This window comes from Dipteris shenzhenensis, chromosome 4 (genome assembly GCF_047967505.1).
Source record: "Dipteris shenzhenensis isolate YYH24624 ecotype China chromosome 4, Dip_SZ_1.0, whole genome shotgun sequence".
NCBI lineage: Eukaryota > Viridiplantae > Streptophyta > Polypodiopsida > Gleicheniales > Dipteridaceae > Dipteris > Dipteris shenzhenensis.
This window is the reverse complement of record NC_141599.1, coordinates 33,983,059-34,000,060: the sequence shown is the minus strand read 5'-3', so window position 1 is coordinate 34,000,060 and position 17,002 is coordinate 33,983,059. Positions and strand designations below refer to the sequence as shown.

At 43.3% G+C, this 17,002-nt stretch overlaps 1 protein-coding gene across 2 annotated transcripts in view; it reads right to left on the bottom strand.

Annotated features, from left to right (window-relative positions):
* Positions 1 to 17,002, bottom strand: part of LOC147902754 (ER membrane protein complex subunit-like protein) — a 67,449-nt gene that overhangs the window by 13,386 nt on the left and 37,061 nt on the right. For both annotated transcript variants that reach the window (XM_087373277.1, XM_087373276.1), the window contains 2 exons: positions 13,047 to 13,105; positions 174 to 264 (listed from right to left, as the gene is read on the bottom strand). In XM_087373277.1, coding sequence (XP_087229403.1) covers positions 174 to 264; positions 13,047 to 13,105 — 150 coding nt within the window. The remainder of the gene's footprint in view (positions 1 to 173; positions 265 to 13,046; positions 13,106 to 17,002) is intronic.

Sequence of the window (17,002 nt, the reverse complement as noted above, 5' to 3'; positions counted from 1 at the left end):
TGAAAAGAACTTCTCAGGCCATCCGTTTGCAACGCCATGCGCATTCGGATATGTATTATGGATACACAAAAACATATGTGTATACATATGCAGTTGTGCTGAACACAGTGAAAGCTTAAATTTTGAAGTGCAAATCAAGGAGAACTTAAATTTAAAAAAAGAGGACAACTTACATATTTTGCCCAGAAGGATTTCTCAGGTTGTTGCCTTGCTGTACCATCATCACTAAGCTCCCCTACTAAATCATTGCTTATGGGGATCATCCTACAAGCAACAGCTGCTAATTCAAGTAAACTGACATTCAAAATACACATATGATAAACATTACAATGACCCTTTCCCTTCTCATTCCTAGGATAGATTATATGTGTCAGAGATTCAAAGGCTGCATGCAGTAAAAGCTTATTTACAGATGACATGAACAGGAAACCACTTCACACAAGGGTTCTAAAAATTGAGAGGATTGTATAGAAAACGTGAATGCAGTGATGCTCAAGCAGCTTCAGAGATGATGGTTAAGATTGACCAACAGAAACTCCTACAGACCACAATCATGTCTCACATAACACTTCAAACAAGGAAAATAATAAGCAGATCAAAGAATCCATTACTTAGAGAACAAAAACAACAAAACAAATCTCAATATAACTTCAAAACTTCAATAAGCACTTCAAATAATCCTGCATTGTAAGACAGTAGCTGCAGAGATTATAAAACTAAGCTTAATGTTTCCACGCCACTGAGGAACCTGAAGGCTGTTTAGTTACTTCTTGCTCATTGTGAGTGTGATATACTGCTCGTGAATTCAAAGAGGGCATCCCCCTTGTCCTTAAACTTTCACATCAGAGTTCATACTTGACTCCAATGCACTTTTGGCAGTCTCCTTAATTAATGGGGCTTGTGTCCCTTATTGGAGGACACCAACCATATCTTTTGAGTCCCATTAAATCTGGGGGATTGCTTGTGTGGCATGCTCCATCTTTTCTGCCATGTTCCCATCCTGTGCTCCATCTTTTCTGCCATGTTCCCATCCTGCCAGCCCACGGGTAGAATCCGGGTGTTATTACCCCTTTTTCCTGTTCTTGTACTTCTTCATAAACATCCCATGTGTTGATTTTGTTGTCCATTTTAGCTGTAATTTCCTGTTTTACTGATTTGCTTGCGTGGTAACTAAGTCCTGGACTGTGGTTACCAGCTTTGGTTCGAGAGTTGCTTCACTTTGTATCTGTAATACTTCCTATATAATTTCCTGTTTTCCTTTATTTTCCATATTGAAAACTTTCATCTCCGAGAGGCGAGTCGAGCCTTAGCCTCTCTAAGTTCATGCTATAAGTAGTAAACGTGTTCCTGTAGGTTCAAGCCTGTGAGTAATAAACTTGTTCCTGTAGGTTCAAGCCTGTGAGTTTGCTGCGTTGCCTTTGATAATTCAGATCATAAGGAGAGGGAGTCGGGGCAAAACCAGTAATGACAGCAAAGGAGAGTTTCTTCATTGTAAGGGCCGAGGTTGGGGTCGAGATAACAGATTACTTCTCCATGGAGGCCTTCGAGAATCCATGAAGGCCTGAGAGTAATTTGGAGGCCCCTTTGCTGTCTCTAACACCCCAGACTGAGCTCAAGCTCAGTTCATCCTGGGGCTGAGAATGGGCTGCTGTCGTGACTCCTTAAGCTGGCAACCTGCTCCTCGACCCTGCCCCCCCCCCCCCAACCCAACCCTGGCGCCCACCCTGCTGCTATGTGCGCCGCCGCCCTACTACTGTGTGCGCCACCTGTGCTTGTGCCCTGCTGTTACTATAGTAGGCAGGGGAGGGGAGGAGCGAGCTAGGCAAGAGGGGGGAGCTAGGCGGAGGGGAGGGAGGAAGGGGGAAGACAGAGAGAGAGAGAGAGAGAGAGAGAGAGAGATTTTATTAGCGTCTATGACAGACCAAAAGGGCCAAGGGTTGGGCCACTAAGCGGGCACCCATACCCAAGGCTGATGTTTGTGACGAGAAAAAGTAATACATCACGTTGTTACCGTAGGAGAAACCCCAAAAGTGAAACACCAAGGAGGAAGCCCTTGATCGCCTACCAATTGTTCAGCTGTCCATCTTAGCTGATGGACCTATGTATGTTGTTTGTGGACCAACTCGAGGAGGAGAGACAAGATGAGCTTGTCCGACAACGGCTTTGGATCTCCTGAGGCTAACATCGAGAAAGAAAATCAGTTATAGTCTATACATTAGTGTTGGCGCTCAGCCTGTCTAGGTCCATCCCTCCTCCTTTGTAATCTCTGTGATGTAGCCTGTTGTCTGACAAGTGCTATCGGCACTCCAATCATCTGTTTCCCCACGTTGAAGAGAGACGATATGTTTGCAATCTTCATGTGAGTGTCAACCTAGGGATGGGTCTGAGGAGCCATGCACTTTCGCTCTCTACTATATCAGATTCCCTATTGTTCCTTGTTCGGGTCATAAAAAATCAATGATCGTGCTCTGGATGGGCTCGGCCAGTCCCTCATGTGCTCTCCTTTGTGCTCATATAAGCTCGTCTCTATGTCTCTGAGCTCAAGAAGAAAAGTGGCCATACATCAATAATTAGGATGTGTCAGGAACTCTCTAAGTGGACCGAAACCGCTATTCAAGAGACATCTGATGTATTCCACGAATCTCATAGTATACGGGCATCTGAATGCAAAGTGTCCTCTGTCTCGGTCTTCTGCGTATCACATAAAGTACAAATCCATCTCTCAGGTGGGATGTCATCTGCCTACCCTGTCTCAAACCGTAGCCTATAAGAAGATACCCGGAACTGACCAATCCAGATTCTCAATGCATGTCAAGGATAAATATAGGTGTACCCCTATGGTTTGTAGGCCATTCTATGGGCTATCCATAGGTACCACTCATTCGTTGGTATGTGCCTTGTAGGCCTAGTTTCATTCAGTTAGGTCAGTTGGTACAGTTAGTACATGTACCACTTAGGACAATTAGGACACTTAGTCTAGTTAGGACGCTTAGCCCTAGGGTTTTGTTAGCACTGCCTTCCAGGCAACGCTTTTGTTTCACTTTTCTTTAAAAAGTGTCCCACACCATTTTTTGCCACATGGCCCCCTACTATTTTGGTTCTTTCTCCACACACTCAGGGTGGGTTCACACCACCCGCCCGGACATGCTCAAAAAACGAAGATGAGGAGCGTTATCCAACTTGGCCCAATGTGGTTGCTGGGCCTGGACGTTCACCCAAAAAAAAGGAGTCCGGCATGCTAAGGCCGCCCAACTATGTGGGCGGCTGAAAAAAAAGGTGCAAGACATGCTTACTAGTGATTGAACCCGCACAGCCTAGCCCAGACCTATCTATTCTTCCACTAAGTCAATCAATACTTGATGAACATTTATGGCAACCCTTTTAATAAGAGTTGTGTTCACCTGGTGTGAACCACTACACCCGCCCGACCATTCCCCCTTTATATTCATTCTCCATGATCGGGAAGGTCGGTGTAAACCCGGCCTCACTCAATCACTCTCTCTCTCTCTCTCTCTCTCTGAGTTTGCAAATCATTCGAACTTTCCTATACACGGGCTTCCATCACAGGTATTGCAAATTAATCATTCATTCATCTTGACAATTGTTTTCCTTTGACAGAACCAATTGAAGGCAGTGCTCACAAGTACTTGTACTCACTTGTTATGTTGGCTCTCTCTTAAGCCTCCACTTAGTTTTTCAGCAATTCATTACAGCATCTCGTTTTTTGTCTTCTCTCCTCCATTTTTGAGTTTCCATTGCTTGCCATAGCCTACAATGGTATTAGAGCAAGTCAGGGATTCATTCCTACAACCATTGGCAGCTTGTTCAAGCTGTTTGGCAACCCCTAGACCTCTCTTTTCTGCTGGTTTGCTGGCTTTCTTCACACCCGTGAGCATTTGAGGCATCTCCAAGCACTATGTCACAAAAACTCTGATTTTGACACGAGAAGACTGCATTTTGGAGCAGCTACTGCGAAGGGAGACGCATTTCGGAGCATTTCTATCCATTTTTTGGCTGCACCGGGTTCACACGTGTGAAATTGTCCTGCTGTACGGAGTTGTATGGAACACCACGCCTGCATTTACTACACATACGGCCTGTACAGAATTCTGCACCTTCATTTATTGCAGTACGGAAACAGTATGGACCTGCTGGCAGCATTTAATGTTTGTGTACGACAGTACAGATATGTTGGCCAGCATATATTCAACCTTACACTTTGCCTTCCAAGTGATAGTCTGCCATCTCTCTTTCCTTGGGCTACTTGCTATCTGAAGCCTTTTCCCTGCTATATTTTCGAGCTACACTATTGGGTAAGCCTTTGTTGCATTAGTTCTTTCCAATTTCTGCTTCATTTGCATTAGTTCTGGTCTTGCAAGACAACAAAGCAAGCGTGGGATCGGCTTGCATTCTTATATCAGGTGTGGAATGAGGCGCAAGACAGCAAAGCAAGCGTGGGATCGGCTTGCATCCTTGTATCAGGTGTGGAATGAGGCGCGGGTTGCCTATCTCCGCAAGCAGTTGAAGGACTTGAAGCTTTAAAGGGTGGTAACATGGATGCCTATCTTACCACTGTGAAGGATTTGAAAGAGCAGTTGGCTAACATTGATGAGGTGGTCCCTAATTCTCAGCTTGTTTCTAATACCCTTGATGGGTTGCCTGACTCTTATCAAGGCTTTGCTACTACATTGAGGTTGGTTGCAAGTGGCAATGCCAACCATTATTCCTTTGACCAGCTAGATGCTCTCTTACTCAAGAGGAACAAAGCCGTGCACACCACAATGCTTCTACGGCTAGTGATCAAGCCTTTGCTGCCCAACATAAAAACAAAGGCAAAGCCAAGGCTTCAACTGGTAAACCCCTTCATTCACATGCTGGTCACTCCCATGATGCCTCTTCTTCAGGGGATAAGAAGAAGAAGAAGAGATGCAACTATTGCAAGAAACCTGGGACTGACATTTTTTGAATGCAGGAAGAGACTTGCATCTGAGAAGAACAAGAAGAAAGAGTCTGGTCTTGCAGTATCTCGTTCTCCTAGTCCACGTGATCGACATGAGTCAGCTAACTTTGCACAAGACCAGCATTGCGCTTTTCTTGTAAGTTGTTACGTGTCAATATAATCCTAATGTTCATGATGCCTGCATGACAGTTTCTAATGTATCGGATGCATGGTTCTTTGATAGTGGTGCTAACAAGCATATTACTCCCTGCAAGAAGTTATTCAGCTCACTTGAGCATGCATCTAAGGGGGGAACAGTGGCATGTGCCAATAATGCATCATACACAGTGAGAGGCATTGGGCAAGTTGCTCTTACTTCTATTTCTGGTGGTCTTGTCACTCTAGAGAATGTGCTTTATGTTCCAGGCATTCGCAAGAACCTCATCTCTATTTCAGCCATAGCTACTTGTGGCTATCAGGTTCTCTTTGATGGTGTTCGGTGTGCGGTCTATGATGCTACACATGCTTTCATCATGGTCTTGACAAGGACATTGACTAGAGGGCTGTATAGACTTTATGCCTATGACAGATGCTTGGATGATGCTGGACTTGCAGATGCAGATGCCTTTACTCTTGATTCTTCTATCATGGCAGATACCCATTTGTGGCATGAGAGGTTTGGACACCTCAACTTTGGGACTATGGTGAAGCTACATAAGGATGGTATGGTTGTTGATCTTCCAAAAATGCATATGCCTTCAAAGCATGTTTATGAACCTTGCTTCCTTGGTAAGATGCATCGCTCTGCATTTCCCAAGGATGGGAGAGTTGGTGTCTCCCGCAAGCTTTATTTGGTTCATAATGATGTTTGTGGACCCATGCAGGTTGCAGCTCTTGGGGGATTCTATTATTTTGTCACATTCATTGATGACTTCACCAGGTATACTTAGATTCTCGCATTGAAATCCAAATCTAAAGTTTATGCATGCTTCAGGCATTTTATTGCTTTGGCTGATAATGAGAGTGTGCTCACCCTAATACAAATAGGGGGGTTGAAAAAATGTCAAAAGAGTTTGCTGTTTTTTTTGCCTCGAGTGGCGTTCATCACCAGTGCACGATGCCTTACACTCCTCAACAGAATCCCATGGCTGAGAGAAAGAATAGATCGGTGATGGAGATGGCCAAGTGTATGTTGAAAGGCAAGCACTTGCCTAGCAAGTTGTGGTTGGATGCCATTATGTGTGCTAATTACATTTGTAACAGATGTCCCACAAAGGCATTGAAGACCATCACACCTTATAGGCTTGGACAGGTCATAAGCCTCGGATTTCTAACCTGAGGACTTTTGGATGCTTGGCATATGCCCATGTGCCTTCTCAGACACGCACCATCCAACTTCTCAGACACGCACCAAGTTGGATGATAAAGCTGTCAAATGCATTTTTATTGGGTATAGCTCAGAGAGCAAGGGTTGCATGCTAATTTGGTTGCTTGTGCATTGGCTGCTACAGCATGCAATGAAGAGCCATTATGCCATAAGGATGCCTTTCAGAATGATTGTTGGTTGAAGGCTATGCAAGCTAAATCGGATTCTATCTATCAGAATAACTTGGGAGTTATGTGATTTGCCTCCTAGCAAGAATGCCATTGGAACTAAGTGGGTTTATAAGATTAAACGGAAAGCTAATGGTTCAGTGGACCGTTACAAAGCCCGTCTTGTTGCTAAGGGCTATGCTCAACCGCAAGGCATTGACTTTGAGGAGACTTTTTCCCCCACTTCCAGGATCGCTACTGTCTGCATTGTTATTGCCTTTGCTGCCAACTTTCATTGGGAGGTACATCAGCTTGATATCAAGACAGCTTTCCTTCATGGGCATTTGAAGGAAGAGGTCTATGTTTCCGGCTTTGAGGTTGAAGGTTCTAAAAGTAAGTATGCCGCTTACAGAAAACCCTCTATGGATTGAAGCAGGCACCTGGGGCTTGGTATTTTAGGAGACACACTCATTACACTTGGCTTTCTAAACAGCCCTACTGAGGCTACCCTTTACATCTGCAAGAGTGAGACAGATTTGCTGATTTAAGTGCTCTATGTGGATGACATGCTTGTGATTGGACCACATGCTGAGCAAATTGCAGCTTTTAAGCTTGACTTTGTAGAAGACATTTGCTATGTCTGATCTTGGTATTTTGCATTATCTGGGCATTTCAATTTGCTAGCAGTGAGGGGGGCATTTTGATGTCACAATCCAAGTATATTGGACAGCTTTTGCAGCATTTTCAATTTGAGGATTGAAAGCCAGTATCCACACCATTAAAGCCTGGTTTTCACTTCTCTTCTAAGGATGGCAGCGGTGCATGTGATGTCACTCTCTATCAGCAAGTAGTTGGTACTTATGCCATACAAGACCCGATCTTCAGTATGCTGTCTCACAACTAAGCTGATATATGCACACCCCCTCTACACACCATTGGCAAGCCATGAAGCATGTCTTCAAGTATCACAAAGGCACTCAGCCATAGTTACTATCAAACGTGTTTGGTTGGGTTACCAAACGTTTGGAAACGTTTGAAAAAGGGGCGTTTGGAAACTCCAAACAAACCCTACTTTGCAAGCCCACGTTTGAAAAGTTTCAAACGTTTGAAATTTTGGACGTTTGAAAAAACCGCGTTTGAAAAAGCCCTAAAGTCAAAAATTGCATCGATTTTTGTGTTATTTTTGTACGCCCGTACTTCCGCCGTTTTGGATGCCATACTTGTGCCCATACCTCCCACACACCTATGCTCCTCGACTTGTCCTCAAGCTGTACGTACTATGGTGTACCTGTTCTTTACTGCTCTCCAAGCCTCAAGGCCTTAAATAGTACAAGGCTCAAGCCTTGTACTAGCTACTGCACTGTAGAGAGTTGACAGCGCAGTCCCCAAGGCTCAATGCCCATACATCAGTCAAGATGATCCTGCTGACTCCTGAGTTTTCTCAGCTTTGAAGGTACATTTCTTGGTACTCTACTAATGACCATTGACTAGTCTCGACTCTCTACTCTCTAGTTTGCAAGCTGTGAGAAAATTGACAGGCTAAAGCCTAATGCTACAGCCTATAGTCTTTTCCATAAGTCACTTTTAATTTTTTTTGTGTTTTGTTTGCACTTTACAGTCCACACTGTGCAGAATCCAGATTCCAGATAGCTTCAGCCCTGAGCCTGCAAGCTCTCTGGTCTCAATACTCAAGTATCTACCTTGGTGACTTGGTCCCTCTCAGATAGTTTTGACTCGGTGACTCTTGAGGCTTCACACTTCAATATCTGAGATCTCTATTTGCAGCTTGCTGCTGTAAATTCAATTTCTCAAAAGATTTCTTTAATCATTTATGTTCTACAAGTGTAGAGCCTTGAACTTGTTACCTACAGACTGGGGCCACATTGTAGAGCTTGTAGTTATTTCAACTTTGCTTATTTCTGAATTCTAATTTCTAAGTACTTGCGAATCGCAATGTGTTGCAGTTTCAGCTCTCATCATGGGTAGGTTCAAGGGACCTGAATGGGAGTATGTTGAGGTTGAAGGTGATTCTGGAAAGGGAACAAGTGGAATGAAAAAGTGCAAGTGTGTGTATTGTGGTCATCCTTACCAAGGAGGGCACATAGGATCTGTGGACACATTCTTGGCATTAAGTTCGGAGGAGTTAACCCTTGCACAGCTCCTCCACCTAATGTGGTAGAAATATGCAAGCGGTTAGATGTTGCAGCTGGTGCAACAGTTTTAGTAGAAGATGATGCTGATTTTGTGGAGATGGGAGGAGCTTTTGATGAAGGGCATGAAGCAAGTGTAAAGCGGCGTAAGCTTCCAACCCATGGGAGCGGGCAAAAATCTCTTGTACAGTCTTGGCAGGTGGCTGCAAGGGATAAAGCCATGAGAGCTTGCAGGAGATTCTTTTGTGCAGAAGACTTGTCTTTCAATTTGATTCGTAGCCCTTTCTTCTTGGACTTTGTTAAAGCAGTAGGGGAGGTCGGACCTTCATGGAAACCTTCTTCATATGAAACCTTCCACACAAAAGAGCTCAAGGAAGAGGTCAAGTCCATTCAGGAGCTTCGAGTAGTGAAGAAGTGGCCAAAATATGGTTGCACAATAGTGTCTGATAATCGGTTGGACACTAGAAGGAGGCCGCTTGTAAATTTCTTGATTACTTCTATCCATGGGAGTATTTTCATGAAGGCGGTGGACGCTAGTGACCACATAAAGACAAGTGAGTACATCTTTAATATTCTAAAAGAGGTCATTGAAGAGGTGGGATCAGAAAATGTGGTCCAAGTTGTCATGGATAATGCTTCCAATTGTGTGCTTGCTGGAGAGATGCTCGAGGAGGACTATCCCCATGTTTTTTTCACTCGTTGTACTTGCCTGTGTCTTGACTTGCTATTTGAGGACATTGGCAAGTTAGATTGGGTGAAGCCTGTGCTTGACATAGCACGGATGATTGTAACATTCATCACAAGGAAGCAAAGAGCTTTGCACATGTTCCGCACTTTGAGTGAGCACGAGTTGTTGAAGCCCTGTGACACTAGGTTCGCATACATGTACATAGTTTTGGGAAACTTACTAGATGTAAGGATGGTTGTAAGTGAAGAATGGACAAAATGGCAGACCTCCAAAACAGAAAAAGGGAAACAAGTGGAACAACATGTCCTTGATAATGCATTTTGAGAGCAATGCCTCATCATAAAGAACTTGTGTGCTCCCATCTTGAAGCTTCTTCGTCTTGTGGATCGAGAGGGTGCAACCATGGGATTTGTATATGAGCTAATGAACAAAATGGTGGAGGAGCTTGACACCATGAAGAATATTTCAGCGGATCGCGTGAAAAAAGTACACGAGTTATGTATGCAAAGGTGGACTTTTATGGGTCACTTGTAACTTGTAAGTTGTGGCATCTTTTTTATGCATTTTCCAAGTACATAATGACTCATATTTATCAACGATGGATTGCAACTTAGGTGGAATATGATGCACTCTCCCCTACATGCTACTGCATTCATCCTTCATCCAATTTGGAGAGGCAAGGGTCTGGATAGTTGCAGGGCACCGAGAGAAGAGCATCCCTTCTTTCGTTACACGGTCAGAAATGCCAAGAGATACCAGCTCAATTGTGGGGGCTGGAGACCCTCTAGAGCTCCTCATTAGGATACTTTTCAAATTTCTACAGAGATGCAGAAAAAATTTTGGAGGAGGCTTTGGAAATCCCTCAGGATTAGGAAAATCATGTTATTCATCTGGCTTACTATTCATGGAGGGATTGCAGTAAACCTGTGGAGATCCAGGTTCGGGGCTGACCCTACATGTCCTTGATGCCTCTCTGCAGTTCAGTCAGTGCAGCACTGCCTTTGGGAGTACACTCAGGCGAGGACGGTTTGGAAGGGTGTTGCTAGGATACTTTGCACTTTTCATAAAGCACCCTTCTTCATGACTCAGGGATCAGTTGCTTGGTTGTCACTCACTGGTCCACAGGCTTTCTTGAGGGACATGACATGGACACAGCTTTCTTTGTTCGACGACATCTTATGGAGTCATGCTCCCTCCGGGATGTTCCATTTACTCCATTCAGAGCTCCCTATGCTTCTGTAGACACATCTTGGGAGATTCTGGCTAGTATCACAGCATGGCATATTTGGAGAGCCAAATGTATAGAGGCTTTGGAGGACTCCCAGGTTCACCCTTCTCAGACTATGGCCAATATATGGGCAGATACTATACACACTTTGATGGCCATTCGGGCGAACATACAAGGAACCTCCAAGACTGCTACTGCTAGGAGGGTTGCTTTTCTCAGAGTCTGGAAGGATTGTCCTTTCTTCTCTGACTCTCCTTCAGGGATGAGGTGGCATTTTCAGCCACCACCCGGGATTTTCGTTTGCTCATTCTGAGCTGTTTTTTCTCATGCTTGACATGGTGTACTCCCGCACTTGAGCTTGCTATGTGGTTTTTATTCATAATGAAGTACTTTTCTTGAAAAAAAAAGAAACTAGCCATGAGGTGCAAAGTGGTTGGATGACCATTGAGCGATATAGCAAAAATGATATGGAGCTGCAGGTAAAGCTTAAGCTAGTATCTAGACTCTCTACTCTCTATATATGTAGGCTACTACAGTCTACAACATGTCAGAAAGTTTCTTAAATTTTAATTTCTTGGTTGGGATTTGTTGTTGGCCATTTCAGGCCAAATTGATCGACCAATTGAATATGTATCGTGATTGCGAGGGATCATTCTCGGGTATCGCTACAAAGGATAAGTCTCTTATGGCCACAGGAGTGAAGTGGTGGGAGTCTTTTGAAGCTAGTACTCCACAGCTACAAAGACTAGCCATCCGCATCCTTTCACAAGGTAGTAGTGCCTCTCCTTGTGAAAGAACTTGGTCCACATTCTCACTTATCCATACAAAGAAGCGGAATCGATTAAAGCGCGCACAGATGGAGAGACTAGTATATGTGCATACAAATCTCCGTCTCACAAGGAACATCAAACAACGGGGTTTCCAAAAGATGGAGGTGAGTGAAGTCTCTTGTTATATTGGATCTTGTTCAACCTAAACCATAGAAGATTAAAGGCTAATCTTTCTTTCAAATTTCAAACTTTCAGGTCACACTTGCTATGCTTGAGAAGGAGCGTGACGTTAATCACTTACTCACTTTGGAGAAGCTACGTGCTGAGCTAGAGGCTGAGAAGCCAATCACCACAGTGGATGTTGATGATGGGGTGCTCGATGCGGACGAGGAGGATGAAGAGGATGAGGATGAGGACAAGGATGAGGATGAGGATGAGGATGAGGATGAAGACATAGAAGAAGAAGAGACCGAACCAATGGAAGGCTGAGCTGCTGAAGCAACAGCCTACTAGCATAGGCCCTAGATTTCATTGTTTAAAGTTTTTAGATGCTACCTAGTAGCTATTTAGTAGCTAGCTAGTGGTTACTAGCCTTGACATTGATGAGTAGGGACATAATCAATTTCAAGTTTCATATTTTGCAACTTACAAGTTCTAACTTGTAAGCTGTTTTTTGAGGAAAAATGTTCTGTAATTTTGTTTCAATTCATGGCTAGGGGCCTACGCCTCACTTCCAAGCTTTAATTCAAGTTTCAACTATTTGGAAGTAAAAAATGAAAATGTGACTGATTCAGTAGTGGACTTTGGTCACTGGTAACTTGTAAGTTGTAACTACTAACTAGTAACTAGTTTTTGGTTTGAAAGTCTAAATTTTCATGAAATTTGAAGCTTGTTTGTAAGCTGTGTGCTATTACTTGTAAAGATAGACTATAGTATGTCAAAATATGCAATATAGCATATTTTTTATTGAAATTATGACTTCAAAAAAAACCCGCGTTTCGAAACTCCGCCTAATTTTTTCAAACTTATCAAACATTTGGAAACTCCAAACGTTTGGAACCTTCAAACGTTTGATAGTAACTATGCACTCAGCAATTGGGCCTCCTTTATGAGGCTGATTCTTCACTTGTTATGCACGGATTCACTGAGAGTAATTGGGTTGGTTGTTCGGACACCCATGTGTCACATAGTGGCAACTGTTTCATGCTTGGTACTTCGTGCATTTCTTGGTTCAGCAAGAAGTAGACTACTTCTAGCTGAGAGGCTGAGTACAGAGCAGCTTTTACAGCCACAGTGGAGTGTGTTTGGCTCCGGAAGTTACTTGCAGATCTTTATGCATGTCAGACTGCTTGTACCGTCATCTTCACTGATAGTCAGAGTGCTTTGGCGTTGTAGAATCTAGTGTACCAAAAGTTTATAAGCATAGTCATGAACATGCTCAACCTCTTCATGTAAAAGCAAACCACAAGGTTTAAAAACACCAATTCTATCATACATTTTCACTCACAAGAAAAGCACATCAAATGTTTAGATCATGCCCAAGCTCATGAAAGTTATAATGAACACTTCATATTTAATCTCGTGAGTCACCCACAACCTTGAACCATCAACACAAGATATATTCATTTTGTGTCCACCAATGGCTTTAACTCACAAACATCAAGCCTTCTCATCTAGATGTTAGCCACCTAGCTCCTAAAAACATGCTTTAAAAATACCAAAACTCAACACATTATACCTTGAAGCTTGCTCCCCACTCCTTAGAACAATGTGAGAGTCAAAGTCCCATTTTGTTGGCTGAAAAGAGAGAGAGAGAGAGAGTAGTCGGAAATGGCTCTAAACGTTGGCTTATCACTCCAAATACTTAGTTCTGAATTTGATAGTGCAAGATCTTTAACGATAATACATACCAAACAATACAAAGTTTCTCAAGCAACTACAAGCTGCAGATCATGGGTAGGCACCCACGCATTTCACAGACACAAAAATACAACATGCAAAAACTGAGAGCTATGAATGAGATTGTCATTTCTGGGAATGTTTTCCAACCCTACATCTCTTGGCATGTCAAGCTGTCCATCAAACATTAAGTAGAACCCTCTCAACACTATTTAAAACTAGCGATCTGCAAATATCGAATGCCCCCTAGAACAGTGTGAGATAATTCACATTCAATCAAGTCATCATAATTCATTCTCTATCTCTATACCTTAAAGCCAAGAAAGAAAACCAAGGATCTGCTAACGTAAAAGAATAGTAAATGCCTACTAATTCTATAACTGTTGAATAAAACAGGGATTCATATAAAACAGAAAGCCCCTAGTCTTTAAATGTGTGATCGAATGATTAGTGTAACATAAAGACAAGAAAATTCGCGAGTCTACTCAAATGTGCAATAAATCATCAGTCTTAAAAGGATGACATATTCAGGAGTGTATGTGAAAATATATTTTATAAGTTTCGCTGTCGATAGCACTCGTATTTGGTCATCATGATTGGAGATTACTATTCAGCATATGTGGAGGTAAGTGTTGTGCAATTCGAAGCCCTAGTTTCCAGAACTTCTATATCAAAAACTATATCTCTTGTTCACGAATCTCTATTTCTACGTTGACACAGATCATGGGCGATGGCATTCAATTGTTCCACCCAGCCTAACTCTCGTGGATCACAGATATTCAAATTCGTTCGTTCCTTTGTTTTTATCATGCTTATCCACGAGACCCTCATTTCCCTAGATAGTTCTCCTTGCCAAATGTCATCATTTTAGCCTCTCCACTTGGTGCACCTTTTTACCCCTCTCTTGGGGCACATTTAAAACCACTTGCCCCTTGGCATTATTGCACATTTAGGTGCACCTAGGCCTTAGCACTCAGAACTACCTAGTCAATGCCATTTCACCCTCACCTAGGACCTTGGCAGTTACTTCTCTTGACCATTTCATTTACGCACATTAACTATTACAAAAGTTGGTCATCTAAGAGAAAATGCCCACCGATCTTTCCGAGGTCATGCTATCTCGGCTAGAGCATAACATTCCTTCCCTCTTCAAGCATCAGCGTCCTCGATGATGAAATCTGGGAACACTCTCCGTAACTGGTGTACGGATTCCCAGGTAGCTTTCGATAGAGGCTGACCATGCCATGCAACCAACACCGTGGGTATCTTCCGATTTCGTATTTGCATTGTTCCTCGGTCCAGGATTCTTGTTGGCTTGCGCCTTGCAATATCCTCTATCTCCTGAAACAAAACCACACCTTCGATTAGTGAGTCACCTGTATGCAAAAATTTCTTTAAGCGCGAAACATGAAAAACCGGATGCACCTTACACCCCTGTGGCAATTCTAATTTATAGGCTACACTGCCTATTCTCTTTAGAATTAACCACGGCCCACAGTATCGAGGTGATAACTTAGCACACTCTCCTGAAGTCAACGACTTCGAGTGCGAAGGAACTTTGAGAAAAACTTTTTCTCCTTCCTTAAATACTCTTATAGACCGGTTTTCATCCGCATACACCTTGGCTCTATCCATAGCCTGGCGGATATTAGCTCTCACAAGTGCTAGCATCTCTCGCATCTGAACTACAAAGTTCGCGGCACTAGGCACTTTCTGAGGTACTCCAACTATAGTTGGATTGGCTGGTCTATAACCATAGTTCAATTCAAACGGACTGAACCCGGTAGAGGAATGTTTCCTATCATTGCAGGCAAACTCCAACAATGGCAACCACTTGTCCCATGTATGTTGCCTCAATGACACATATGCCCTCAGCATGTCCTCTAAATTTTGGTTGACTCTCTCCGTCTGACCATCCGTCTCAGGATGATCCCCACTACTCATTCCCAACTCAATCCTTAGTGTCTCAAATACCGCTGTCCAAAAATGACCCGTAAATCTGACATCTCTGTCTGACACTATGGATCTAGGCAATCCATGCAGACGAAATATATGTCTAATGAACAAATCCGCCACTTGCGGAGCACTAACAGACTCTCTAGTCAGAATGAAGTGAGCCATCTTGGTTAGACGATCAACTACCACAAGGATAGAATCATACCCTCCTTGTGTCGTAGGCAGTCCTATAATAAAGTCCATGGAAATGCTCTCCCACTTACTTAGTGGTATCTCCAAGGGCTGTAAAAGTCCGGGTGGCTTCACCCGCTCGGCCTTACTTACCTGACACGAGAAACACCGTGTCACATATTCATGAATATGCTTTTTCATCTTTGGCCAAAAGAAATCTCACTTCACGAGATCATATGTCTTCTCGACTCCTGGATGTCCCGCACACGGGCTATCATGGCACTGTCGAATGACTCTCTGCCTGAGATCATTCTGACTAGGTACTACAACCTTGCCATTTCTAACTAGCATACCATCCCTTATGGTATATCTTGCATAAGTTCGGCCTTTTCTGGATGCCAGGTCATCCTTTTCATTTTCCCTGGGTTTTAACACATGAGCTTTAGGCCATAAGCTCTGGACAAACTCGTCCACTTTTTGAGTTTCTCTTATCTCGGTCATTAGAGCACTCTCTAATACCGTGAAACTCAGGTTGTGCATAATGCGAGACAACGCATCAACAACCTTATTGTCTTTTCCTCTTCGGTACGACTATGACACTAGGCAGTCCACAAGTGGCAATTGTTTCTTTTTGGGCAAAGCTTGTATTTCTTGGTTGAGCAAGAAACAATCTACACTAGCTACCTCCTCATGTGAAGCTGAGTACAGGGCAGCTTTCACAACGACAGTTGAATGTGTTTGGCTGCGTCGTTTATTTGCTGATCTTCATCTTTCATTGGAGGGTCCTTCTCCAATTCTCACTCATAGTCAGAGTGCTATTGCAGTGGCAAAAAATCATGTGTTTCATGCTCGCACGAAGCACATTGAGGTTCACTATCACTACGTCAGAGAGAAGTTGCATGCAGGAGAGATCAGTATGATCTACGTGTCAACACATGACAATGTTGCAGACATTTTTACCAAAGCACTTCCACGTGAAAAGTTTGAGGCATTTCGCAGTGCCCTGAACTTATCTCCTTTTGGTGATTAATCATTTCCTTGTACATGCCATTGGCACTGCAGGGGGGTGTTAGAATTATTGTTATAATTTCGCAGTGACCAATGTAATGTAATAAGTAGGTTAGGGGCACTTTTTCCTCATTTTAGAGGTTTTTTCCCCTAACCACAGTTAGTTCACTAACTATGGTTAGTGAAGGATAAGGTTTTGTCACTTAGACAAAACCTATCCCACTCTTCAGTTGTACTACACTCTTCTATTGCAACTATTGCTTTCAGCTCTCACTCTCCGACTCACATGGAGTCCTCACACAAGAGGATAAGTTCGATGGTACCAACTACTCTTGATGGAGTTTTATGGTTCGCCATATCCTAGTTGGCGAGCACTTATGGAACTAAGTTCATGGTACCAACTACTCTCGATGGAGTTTTATGGTTCGCCATATCCTAGTTGGCGAACACTTATGGAACTATGTCAATGGGGATGAGCCACAGCCAGAAAATGTGGTTGCACCTGCCACTCCTCCTCAACAAGGTGGAAAAGGTTTATCATTCCGCACATTCGGTCATGCAAGACCTCGAAGGCAGCTTGGGATATTTTGGAGAGTATGTTTTCAGCCCGCAATGATGCTAGGGTCTCTTTCCTGAAGAGAGAGTTGACTCATGCTCATA